This window comes from Homalodisca vitripennis, chromosome 8 (genome assembly GCF_021130785.1).
Source record: "Homalodisca vitripennis isolate AUS2020 chromosome 8, UT_GWSS_2.1, whole genome shotgun sequence".
Classification (NCBI taxonomy): Eukaryota; Metazoa; Arthropoda; class Insecta; order Hemiptera; family Cicadellidae; genus Homalodisca; species Homalodisca vitripennis.
Window position 1 is genome coordinate 125,875,525 of NC_060214.1, and position 13,031 is coordinate 125,888,555.

The 13,031-nt window shown below is 32.1% G+C and overlaps 1 protein-coding gene across 1 annotated transcript in view; it reads left to right on the forward strand.

The window, feature by feature from the left end:
• The window catches only part of LOC124368162 (myelin transcription factor 1-like protein), a 571,113-nt gene extending 558,396 nt beyond the window's left edge, over nucleotides 1-12,717 (forward strand). The window contains 4 exon segments of the mRNA XM_046825438.1: nucleotides 315-377; nucleotides 4,309-4,604; nucleotides 6,631-6,785; nucleotides 9,528-12,717. Of these exon segments, the coding sequence (XP_046681394.1) occupies nucleotides 315-377; nucleotides 4,309-4,604; nucleotides 6,631-6,785; nucleotides 9,528-9,815 (802 nt within the window). The 3' untranslated portion in view covers nucleotides 9,816-12,717.
• The last annotated feature ends 314 nt before the right edge of the window (nucleotides 12,718-13,031 follow it).

The following is a 13,031-nucleotide window of genomic DNA, read 5'->3' on the forward strand; positions in this document are numbered from 1 at the left end:
AGAAGTAACTGAACTAACCTCCGGACCTCAGAACACCTTGTCTGTATGGATGATTTATCCCCTGTAGAGAACACATTAGCTACAAATTACAGTGGTGTATGTTTTTATCACTTAAGTGTATTAAAATAATAATAAATCTTATGCATGAAAATTCTGGGCTAGGACTATTCTGGGAGACTAAAATATTGAGAACTATTCGCATGCACTGTTTACCTTTAATAGTATTAGTTGGACTAGGGCTATTCCCTTGAAGGTTTTGGATCTGTATGGTATGTCCACTAATTCCTTTTATTCTCCCTTGCTTACTAATACAGATGTCCTATTCCGGGATGCGATGGCTCAGGACATGCTACGGGAAAGTTTCTCTCCCACAGGAGGTACGTTGCAGTCTTGTGTTCTCTATTGGGTTTGCCGCACGTCTATTCTCTTTGGCACGTTAACCAGTGTTTCTGGATCCCACAGTTGTCCACCCTGACCGACTGATTGCTCCTTTCCTTCATGATTTAACAAATTTGCTTGTTTAACTGTTGCGGTGCATTTTAAATCAAAATCATAATTAACGATTGTCTCTCAATCATGCTGCGTTTTACGGTGTAAAATACATTCAAACCTCGATTCCATTCTGCTGATTTTTCTGGTTTGTAGAACCAAGAATGTGAGTTGAGGAAGAATTGTGTTTTTCAGTGGTCTAATAGTTAACAATGCTTGGGCTGAGTTTATGTGTTAGTAATAGATGAATAATTAATATAGCATGCTTTACCTTAGAACTGGGCATGTATTTGTCCTATGCTCGCAGGATTATTTGGGTTGATTTGCAACAATGCTTTTTATCATATTTCAGGTATGGTTTCACTCAAAAATATACTTGGTTAAGGGTTTTTTCACTATGAAATGAAGAATTATAATATTTATAAAAAATTGTCTATAATTCTGTCAATTGTCATATAAAAAGAAATGACAATATTAGTTAGTGTGAAGGAAACAGGATTTTTCCGGACATATACGATCGTTCAGTATTACAATTAATCAGGAACACTAAGATTCAAGATCTGCAGTCTGATCTGTTCTTCAGGTAAATGACTAAACTAATGCATGACTACAATCTAGGTTAAAGATACCAGAAAGTTGTAACACACAATATCCATGCACAATAGCTCTAAAACATGCCCTTAATAACAACTAAACGCTAATTATTAAAATTAAACTACAGAATACAGGTTAAAATAGGTCTGCACACACCAGCCAACCACATAGAACTGACAAGAGGCTAATAGTAAATGGTGATTATCACGAAATTCATTTAGAATGAACCAATAATAAAAAAGTCCCACTTCCGTCCCTCCTTTATTGCTGCCTTCTTGTTTTTGCTGTGACGATCGTTATTTGAATAATAATAAATATTTGTTTTTGATCGTTATTGAACTTTGGGAAAAGCCTGAGGTGCTTCTTATTTATTAGCATAGGTTGTACTAGATATTGTCAAAATGTGCACCACCCTCTGTGCTCATTGTACTTAATGGCATTAATACATCATAATACCTGTACAACAACATTGCATATAAGAACCCCAGCAACTTATCACAGAAACTACTAAACCTAGTATCAACAGAAACACTTGTAAAGATCCGGCAAGAGCTTGATTGTAGACTTGTATGTCATTTCATAAAGGATTAATATTGCACTAAGATGAAAGTGAACTAGAGCTGAATTCAACATTCACATTGAGTATGATACTATTTACACGAGTCATAGTAATAACAGGCATAATTTCTTTATTTGTACACGAGTACAGAGGCGAAATTAGGGCCGCATGGCTCTTTCTTACATTTAACCGTAACAAAACTCAATTACTAAACAAATAGATAACTCCAGTAATAAAATGTATCAACTTAAATTTGTTTGTAATATTTTTAAATTATTTAAAAATGAAAGTAAAACTAATATTTCTCTGCATAATAACATATCCCCATATTACCATATTATATTATATGGTTATGAGTTGAAACTTTGGGAGGTGTCCTTTTATTTTAACTGTGTTTTAATTTTTAAATTGAATACACCGCATCATGTCATGGTGGAAAAAGAAATAATTATGCCATTGCACATGTGCTGACGTCATTCTCGGAGGAGCTGATTTCCCGAGCTGTCACTCACTTGACGTGGCTGACGGTTACCTGTAATGTTACTTACTGGTGATATTTTTGTGCAGTTTGTGGTTATAGTTTTGTTTTTGTGCACGAACAAGTCTTGTTAGTCTGCCTGTATGCACAATATCTCACAAACAAATATGCCTGTAGACTTTGGATTTTGCATGAAGCTTGATTCCTACACAAGGAACATTAAGTCCAATGACGGTGCGTATCGCTCCACGGGATTTTGTTGAACATTTGTTAACATGTTTTAATTGGTGTTACAGTAACCGTGATGGCAATGAGAAAATTAGAAAATGTCCAGAATGAGATTTGTCATAATCGACATCGCCATTTTGAAATCGAGCAAACCATTCCTGTACTTGAGTTTTTCCCATAGCTCTTTTCAACATTAAAACACTTTTAGCAGCATTTTTACTAAATAAAAAATTGTATTTCACAACTACGAGTTGATCACTTAAGTTTGCCATTATAAAAAAAACTAAACAAGAACAAAACAGCACTAGAAAAAATTGTCACTACAAATAAACAGACAAGCCAGGTGGACAACACAGGTGGCGTTGAATTGTCAATTAGTTGTGTAATACGTCTAGTGGCAGGAATGTGTACTACATATCCTGACCGATCACATTGTTACTCCAATTACTTTAGGGTACTCCCTCGTATTTTGGACACATCTTTATACATGCTGAGGAGAATAAAAAAGTATCATAACAGTTATCAACATTACCAACCTCAAAATAAAAAGTCCAAAGTTTTTTCATCGTTATCATGAATTGGTACAGTAATGTTAAAAAGAAATATATTGACACGCACATCAACAGAATACCACAGTTTTATAATTATGTATATTTCGTAAAATACATAAGTATGAATCAAAATCATTTAACAAGGATTTAGAAATGATTTCTTGTAGATAAGCCAGTGCACTAATTACAGAACATGTCATACTGGTACGAACAGTAGCTTATGTTTTCTTATATTCATGCCAAAAAGACCATTTCTGGAGACTAGTTTCCATTCTGTAAATCAAACCAAGTAATCGGACAAAGCGTTGTGTTTAGGGTTTCCCTCTGTTTAGTACCAATTAACAACTGAATTGTAAAATTTTATTTCCTATGCTCATCTATTGTATTTATAGTTTATAATCTCGTGAATGCTTAGTTACATAGAATGTCAAAGCACCGTATACATCAGCCGCAAACACCTCTAGATGTGTATGCAATTGCCCCAACCGTAATTCTGAACACTTATTTGATCAACTTCAATTTATTTCATATGACATATGACGATCAGGCAGTCGTTAAAAGTAACAAACACGAAAAGTAAGTGACGGAAAGCCATTGTCGACGTTACTGAGTGATAAGATGTACAAGAGTACAGAGTACAATGTACAAGAGTGCTACTTCTTATCTCACCCAATCTGAAGAGGGGTTGAGGTGTGTTAACACGATCTGAGCTTGGTTTTTATATATTATCTCAATAATTTTTTTATTTTTCCGCCAGAATTGCGAAGTAGCATCATAGAAGTTACCATAGAATGATTGACACAAGAAAGTACCAATCACAAATGCTCCTAGCCATCAGTACTACGGGCTTCGGCAGTACCTTCGATCCTATCCTACATTTCTGACAGAATGAGACAAATCCATCAAATAGTACCCAAATTTATGCTTCGATCACATTAACACTTCAATCTCAGTGGGTATTGCATCTGTTAATTAAATAAGGTAAGGATAAATTTACACTGATATACATCTATAATAGACTCACTATCATGGACAGGACTGATTTGACAGTGTCTTGTATGCCAGTGATAACACATGGACTCTGAACCTCCTTATCACTCAGCACTGTGAAAGATGGCTTTATCATATTTCTTACTTTAAAGCATTGCCTGATTGTCATACTAATATTTGAAAGAAATTGAAGTTGACCCAATAATGGTCAGAAATACCACCACAGTTAATGAAAACAGCCACTGATTCCCTCACAAAGCAGTGCTTTTAAGTTCTCTTTTAGGGCAAAAAAAAAAAAATTGTATAAAAGTTTTTAAACTGTCATCCACAATGTATCTGTTACCTAATACTTGATGGTTACCGATTGAACAGGCCATACAGACTGTTACAGTACATTGACAACTGTGTTATTCTTTTAGCGCATCAGGTTGTCCCATTGCCAACCGCAACAAGATGCGAGTGCTGGAGAGTGGCGGCACTGTAGAGCAGCACAAGGCGGCTCTCGCTGCGGTGACAGCTGCTGCGAAACTGGACGGAATCAACTGTCCGACACCGGGGTGTGACGGGGCGGGACATATCAACGGGTCTTTCCTCACCCACCGTTCGCTAAGTGGCTGCCCCACGGCTACCAACCCGCTCACCGTTCCGCCCAAGAAACCACAACACAAGTACAGCAGTGATGATATGTGCCACATGTACTCGAAACCGCCCAACCGTGAGTATCTGCTCAAATAGTAATAATTAGGCTGCTGCTATTGCTAACGTATTATATTGCTAACTGTAAATTTGTGTGAATTATTGATAATTTATATATATATATATACTTTGAGTTGTGTTCTTCTTCATCACTGAAAGTGATCTTAAAAGTTATGAAAATGCTTTATTTTCATTTTGATATGTATAAATCATGAACTGTATAATCTATAGACATTATATTATGCAAGGACTGAAGTTTCTTTTTTTTGTCAAAATATTTCTCTGAGTACCACCAGTATTTATAAATCTTCCATGCAATACAATTTAACTTGCAACCAATTTTTCTAATGTAAATTGTAATTCTACAAAACATTACAAAATTGTTGTCTGTAAAGCATTTGAATTGGAGCATTTGCCAGTGTGATTGAGTAGTATAATATAGTATTCTATGTTGTGAGATAAGGGCACAGAAGAAAGATTTATGGGTTTAACTGAGTCTTTTTGTTCAGTTGAAAATAATCAATAAGTTTACAAATTTTTGGTTATTGCTTCAAAGAATTGTATAATATAATTTTGTTTTATTTACTCTACTAGTTCAGTAAAATTAGTAGAAAAGTATTTAAGCCAATTGTTGTTTTCTTTAGAGTTTTAGTTTAGTATATTTGAATCTGATTTTGTTTTAGTCTTATTAATTTTACATTTGGAAGCTACTAAATGGTTTTAACATTTATATATTTAAAACCTACCATTATATTTAATGCTTACTTTAATCATGTTTCTGTTACTGATTTTGTTTGTTTCTTGGACTTCAGTAGGAAAATAAAGAAATTAGGCATACAGTTTAGAATATAATTTACGGTTTTTTACGATGCAGGTGATTTCCAACTTTGTCATGAAACTGTAAATGATATTATTGTTGTTGGTTCCAGGGCTCATCTTATCAGACATATTTGATAACAAGAATGGGAAAGGTTATGTCTTGGACCGGGACTTCTACCCGGATCTCTTGTTATTCAATCAATATTGCAGTTAGGCCGACGGGCCGTTCTCCCACGTATAGTGTAGGTACTTTCCCATTCTTGTTACATTATGTCTGCATGTCAATTTTTTATTTTACGTAACATTGATCTGTTTACGTATTGTTTTTGTTGGTAGTTTTTCTACTACTACTACTACTACTACACTACCACCTAAACTGTTCTTGATGTTTTGTTCCATGTAAATGTTTCACCACTAAAGAATTTGAGGTTATGTTTGTAGAGTAGTACAATTATTATTATTACTAAATATTCCAATCAATACATCTTTCTTGTTAAATGCGTTTTATCACTTTGATTCCAAAAAAAATGTATGGCATTTACAATGGAAAAAAGTCAACAGTTTATCTGGTCAGTAATATTTATAAATATACAATTTAGGTTTTCTTTTTTTTTAAGAAATTAAAGTCAGTTATCTGATGAACATGAATCCTTGGAATCAACAATACTAAATATTAAAAAATAAATATTTAATTCTAATAAAGAATAGTTAGGTTAGGACAGTAAGCCAACAACCCTAATGGGATGGGGCCCAGTATTGATTAATCACAGAACATACTGAGGGTGTTGCACAGATTATAATGACCCAGCTGCTGCAACCCAGTATTGATTTTGTTATGAGACACAGATTATACTGCACAGCTGCAAGAGAAATCTTTTTTGAAATCATACCTCCAATAGATATTGGTTATAATGTTTTTGCTCGGGTAATTCTTGATTATATTCTAAAAAATGTATCTGTTTGTAGAAATGTAAAAAATTTACAAACAATGCTTATATTTTATTCTGAACCTGTCAAGTTATACAAGTACATGCACATTTAATATGAATCATATGTATCATACAATAGCTAGCTCTATTTTGTTGTAATAATTTCTCATTTAGTAATACATTTAGAGTTTAACAATACGGTTTGTTGTATTGCATGATTATATTAAGCTAAAATTAATAGTCAGTAAAAATGATTTATTATAATATGGTATTTCATAGGAACATTTGTATTTTCAGATTTAGATGGCAGTGGGGGAGGTGGAGAAGATTTGTTTACCCTAGAAGCAGAAATTACAGAATTACAACGAGAAAATGCTAGAGTAGAATCACAGATGCTACGACTGAAGACTGATATAAGCGCAATGGAGGCTCATTTAAGACAAGGAGAAAAGGTAAGCCGATAAACTCAATAATCAAATCTTGTGTTTTATCATATTATCAAAAGCTGTTTAAATACTTAAGCTAATAGAAATGTCATGTTTAAGAATTTGAAAAGTTCACCTAGAAATACTAACTAGTGGTCGTTTTTTGTAACTAAACATATTAATTAGCATTTCAAATAATTAATAATTTTAATAAAAATTATTAATTAGTGAATTAAACATGTTCTCAAATCTTAGATACATTAAGCACACTGGTTCATTTAGATCCAAAGTTTTAAAAATCACTCTTTTATTTTCACATGTTACAATTAGAAAGAAAACTTACTTCAAGCAGTTTGATCACAAACCATGTTTGAAATGTAACCAATATAAGCATAATCACGCAATTGTTACATAATCTAATTACAACTGTGCAACTGTCAGTTTGTCATACATTTTCAAGCATTACATTGTATATAGTTTGCAGTTTTTAATTATTTAATGTATTTTCAAACCATAGTAAACACTTGTATTCTCTTAGATATACAATTATGTTGTTAAAAATATTCTGGTCACTATCACTGAGGGATCCTATATTTGTTATTTATTCGCATTTAACATAATCAATTTATATTTAATTGGATAAAATATCAATTAAACCCCTAATACCCAATTTAAATTTGCTAACACCTTTCAACACATAACTGCTGTGTTCATTGTACCCATAAAAGTAGTTGCTTGAAGGTTTTTCTAAAGCTACTTTATTCTTACCTTTTTGCTTCTTTAATTAATGAGGTATATATTACATTTTAAATGATAGTGTTGTATTTAATCAAACAATTGCTAATCAAATATATTCCTGTGATTTAGTCACAAATCCAGGAATTAAGTTAATACCTTGATGTACCTAATAATAAATATCATTGTTTATAAAATAAAGTACAAAGTACAAAATGTTTTTAAGTATACAACAAACTTTTCAAGGTCAAATAATGAGAAAAAATCAGCAAGCCCAGAAAACTGGAAATAAAATGCAAAGTGGGCATGCTTGTCTCTTAGTTATTAAGTAAAATACTCTATATTATTTAAAAATTTAACAAATCAAGATTTGTTATAGATGTAACCTTTTAGTAACTCCATAAAATCATTTGTTTGTATTACTACTAATACAATGACAAAAACAACAGGAATGTGCCCTGATGCTTGCAAAATGTCATGATATTTATTAGTAGTTGAGGTTTCTTTTTCTCAGTTTTTAGTTCTTTTTTCTCCATTTATTACTTCTGATTAAGTATCTATTTATTATTGTTACCTTTTGGTTATATATTCTAATACATGTTATCTAAATAATATTTTCATCAGTATCTCTCATATAGTTGGATGTTATATCCTTATGATTTATTTATTTTAGTTGTTATCCTTGTTACATAATGTTGTCTTGTTATTTTACTCTGTTGTTTTATAATATATATGATTATTATATTTTTTTGTATTTTACGTTTATGTTATATACATGTATATTTTTTTGTTTTGCTTTTTGGTTTGGTTGGCCGTATATTGTTATTTTTTCAAACTATTATATTATATATACTCTGTGTACCAAAATTTATGTACAATGAAGGGATCTTGGACACCATGACAGATACAGCCAAGATTAAATGGACAAAGTTGTGTGTAATAACAAGACTAAAAAATCAATCTGGTTAACCCATTGACCTTGTATCACGGAACGGTTCCGTGACAAGTACAGCGCCATCGAAATAATTTTTTGTAAACTCCTTTTTCAACCAAATGTTAGTATAAATTAGACTAATATTGTTATAACACATAAGAAAAACTGCAATACTACAGTTAATTGAAATTTAAATGAATAATAAGTTACTATAAGAATATTAGTGTACTACAAGAGAAAAAAATCAATATTCTTGGAATTTTCAGTATTTAGGAAAAACGTTTATTCTGACAAACTATGCTATGCATATATATATATGCACACACATATTCTAGTATTGCTAGGTAGAGAAATACATTTAAAATAAAATAAAAGCAACAATGGGGTATTTTATTTTATATTATTTGAGTACAAAAATTTTTAATTTAAAAAATTCCAAAACTTTTTTAGTGTGTACAGCATTATTATTTTTAAATTATGACCAAATATATCACTATCTATTTATTATTAAAGCCCATTTCATGTTAATCCAAAAAGATATAAAATATAACTAAATAACTTGAAAAATAAATTTTTTATAAAAATATAACAAAACTCTTACGTTTTTAGCATTTTTAATAGGATAACTCCAGTTGAGCTGATAGTAAAAATATGTATAAGCCAATGGGTTAAGTTAATTGTTAAGTAAAATCAATTGGTTGCGTCGTTCACTTGCTGTGCTCAAAAAATTGTTTTTGGGCAAAATATAAAAACTGTCACAGTTCTCTTATTAGTACCTGTATTGTAATGTTTGAAGATTTTGATCAAAACCAATTTTTTGAGCGCAGCGAGTGAACGACACAACCAATAATTAACTTAACCACGTTAATTTTTTTGGTGTTGTTATTACGCACAACTTTGTCCATTTAATCTTTGCTGTATCTCTTATGGATTCCAAGATCCCTTCATTGCACATAAAATTGGAACACACTATATATGTTGTTGTGATCTTTGACTTTAAATATCTTGTTGTTAGAGCATGTTGAAGTTTGTTGCCAACTATTTTAGTCTTCTTATTTACCATGTTTGAAATTATTTGTAAAAATGGTTTTCCGTCCTAGGAAACCCAGCAAATAACACAACGAAGCAACAATCTCAACGAGTATTACGAGAGTTTGCGCAACAACGTGATCACGCTGCTAGAACACGTGAGGATACCGAACGGCACAGCCGGTGGACCGCCCGAGAAGATGGGCCACGACAACTTCGACAGTTACCTGAGCAGACTGCAGACGCTGTGCGGTAGTGGCGTGGACGGGCCCGGATACTGTGACGAGAACAATCGTCCGCTTTACGAGACAGTCAAGTCAGCGTTGCAGGACTTCACTGTGCTACCGACCCCCATATGAACCCCCCCTCCCGTCTGGGCACCCCCCAGACCCGTGTAAAGTGTTTGTTTGTACATCTGTATCATAGTTTTGTACTACCGCCAGACTGTATATTGTAGCCCCTATATCGATCGTCTAGGTATTGTATGTAACTGCTGAATATTTTGTAAATTGTCTCCAGTTGGTTCTGTTTGTTGGACGACTCGCCCGACTCATGCCATGCCAAGCAGTAGTTTTCCGTTACGATTAAGTGTCAATAGTGTATAGCATTATTGTTTCATTGTTATGTTTGTTGTTATGCCTTTGAATAATTGATGTTTTAGTCAGTCCGGGTTCATTTTAAACTGTGCAATGCGTTGGAGGTTGTTTTAGATTTGTTACTTTGAATTTGTTGATGTTTTTATTGTTTAATATCAGTGATATACCGTAATTGAGAAGTACTTATCAGATATAACGTTTTCTAATGGAAAGCTACGAGAATGGTTTGTAGTCAGATTTAACATAAAATGTATTCTGTAACTAGAATTTCTCTGAGTTGTTTCTGAATTGTAAGAGTTACAATGGAAAAGTGGAATACATAAGGTTGACATCCTTGTATTTTTGTATTTATTTTTTATTTTTAATGTTAAAATAACTGTCCTAAGTAAGCTCTGTCTATTTACGTTTTATAACGTAATAATTATTGTATGTTAAACTTGTATTAATTATATTTAAATTTAGATCATAGTTTAATTTACATGAATTAAAATTTGTCTGATTTGAGTTTCTTGTCAATACTACTGTGCATAATTTTTATCAGTTTCATACCTATAATAATAAATATTTCACCTCAGTATTTTCTTTTTTTTATTAGAGTAAATATTGTTAATTGTTTGAATTATTTTAGCCTTAAGAATTTCCTACTGTTTTTACTTGTTTATCAGTTTTATGGCTTTATACTAATACGTATTTCACTACCATATTTTGTTTTATTCTATTAGGAAATGTTATAAATTTGTGTTTATTTTATAGATTATTATATTATGTGGCTTGTTATTTGATAAAACATTTTCATGATAGTTTAGTTCTGTTTACTTTTAATGTGAATTGTAAGAGTGGTTCTCAAGCTGTGGCACGTTGTAAGGTGAAGGGTTTACCAGAAAATCGAGATACATTCGCATTGTATTTAATTCAGGGACTGCTACTTGATCTTTTCAACCGGAAAACTGCTAACGTATATAACTGATAATTGGGGTGGAAGGGTGGATCGATAGGTCTAGTTTACTGTGTGAGATGACTGTTGGAGTGGGTGGAGCTATCTTAGTGTTAAAGTCTAGTCAGAAAAAAATTGTAAAAAAATAGTTCACAGAGAAAACTGTGTTATTTTTCCATTGACTGGTTGACATCAATGCTATACTACCTGTCCCTGTTTTTCTGCAAAAGCAGGAATCTTCAGGGAAATTGTTGATCTTCAGGACCTCATCAATGTGTTCTAGCTTACGACAAATAATGGGTGCAATTTTAATGTTTGTCTTTCAAAATTTCGGGTGGGGGAGGCGCCCACTGAACCTCCCTGATATACACCCATGTCTATCAGTATGTCAGCTACAAGAATCGTGACCAATTTTGTGACAAAATATGTAACAATTACGTGATTATGCTTATATTGGTTACATTTCGAACATGGTTTGTGATCAAACTGCTTGAAGTAAGTTTTCTTTCTAAATGCAACGTGTGAAAATAAAAGAGTGATTTTTAAAACTTTTGATCTAAATAAACCAATTTGCTTAATGTACCAAAGAATACAATTAATTTTGTACAACTAAACTGTGGAAGTGAAGTTGAATAAAATTTATCCCTCTGCACTCTCGGTCAATCACTCGGAGATGTATTCACCTAAATCGTTAACAGCTGATGAACAACTAAATACCAAAATATATTCCACTAAATAAATATGGCTTTATGTGAATACAATGCATTCAAAAGTAATGTTCTGTGGTTACCAATGATGACAAAAATGTTTATAAAAGCTGGAAAAATAATAAACATCTTGAATTGTATTTGCTATATTCTTTTAGATACAACATGTAAGCATTTGAAAAAGATTAATTAATTTGTTTCAAAACTGTTATATCTGGTAATATTCTTTTACACCAATGTTTGTCTAATAGAAGATTCTTTTGAAGGTTTGAGAACCACTTCATGAGAGTTACCTTTGATTTTGTAGGTTTCTTTTATTTTTGTCATAAAATTACTTTTCAGAGTAAGATATGATTGCTTTGTTTGCGAGGTTTTTTATGAAATCGTGAATCATTTTGATTTACAAACAATTAAGGTGTTGTCAAAGCTTTAAAAACTAATTAGAAGGCCATATTACATAGTATAATGTTCGTTTAATGCATTGAATTGTTATATTTTATGCGATTACGAACTCCAAAGCTGGCTATCCTGTGCTGTGAGTAAACTAGTCTTCTATTGTAGTCATTTTTTATTTATATTGTAATTTTATTGTGATCTTATGTGATGAAATTATGATTTAAACTCCTTTGGATTCCTGTAACTTTCTACGAATTTATGTAACTGGGAGAGTACATAAGCTATTTACTGTTACAAAGTGGGTGTTAAACGTTATGTATGATAAATAATCTTATCGTAGACTAACCTTTGATTTTGAAGCAAAATCCTTTTAATTTAATTTGGGTCCGTATCAATGTTAAAATAATTTGTTACTGTAAATGAACTCTTGTTGTATTTATGTGAATATGCCAAATTACAGTATATTGCTTGCAGATACCATAGGGATTTAAAAAGTCTCCTACCGTACTTCATAATAGAAATTTTACTTTTCACCTCATACCGGTAATGTATTCCAAATTTGTAATACTACTTCAGTACATTTTGGTGTAAGGTATGTTTCATGATAATAAAGAGGATTTAAATTGTCCGTGTTATTCTATTTATTAACTGTTCCCTTTTGATCTAAAGTCTTCCATAGAATGGAAAGAGGTGGATGCTGACAATGTTAATGCCTATTTAGTGCCAACGTGGAATGTACGTATATTCCACACAAAAGTGCAGTTGTAATGCCATGTGTAGACATCATAGAGACTAAAGCCAATTTTTCACTTCAATTAACCTATTCGTTTCTTTGTTTGAAGGTTATTTTTGACGATGGAAGGATTGTGAAGGAAACAGGATTTTTCCGGACATTTGCCATCGTTCAGTGAAACAATAAACAGTTTGTTTCACTGAACTGAT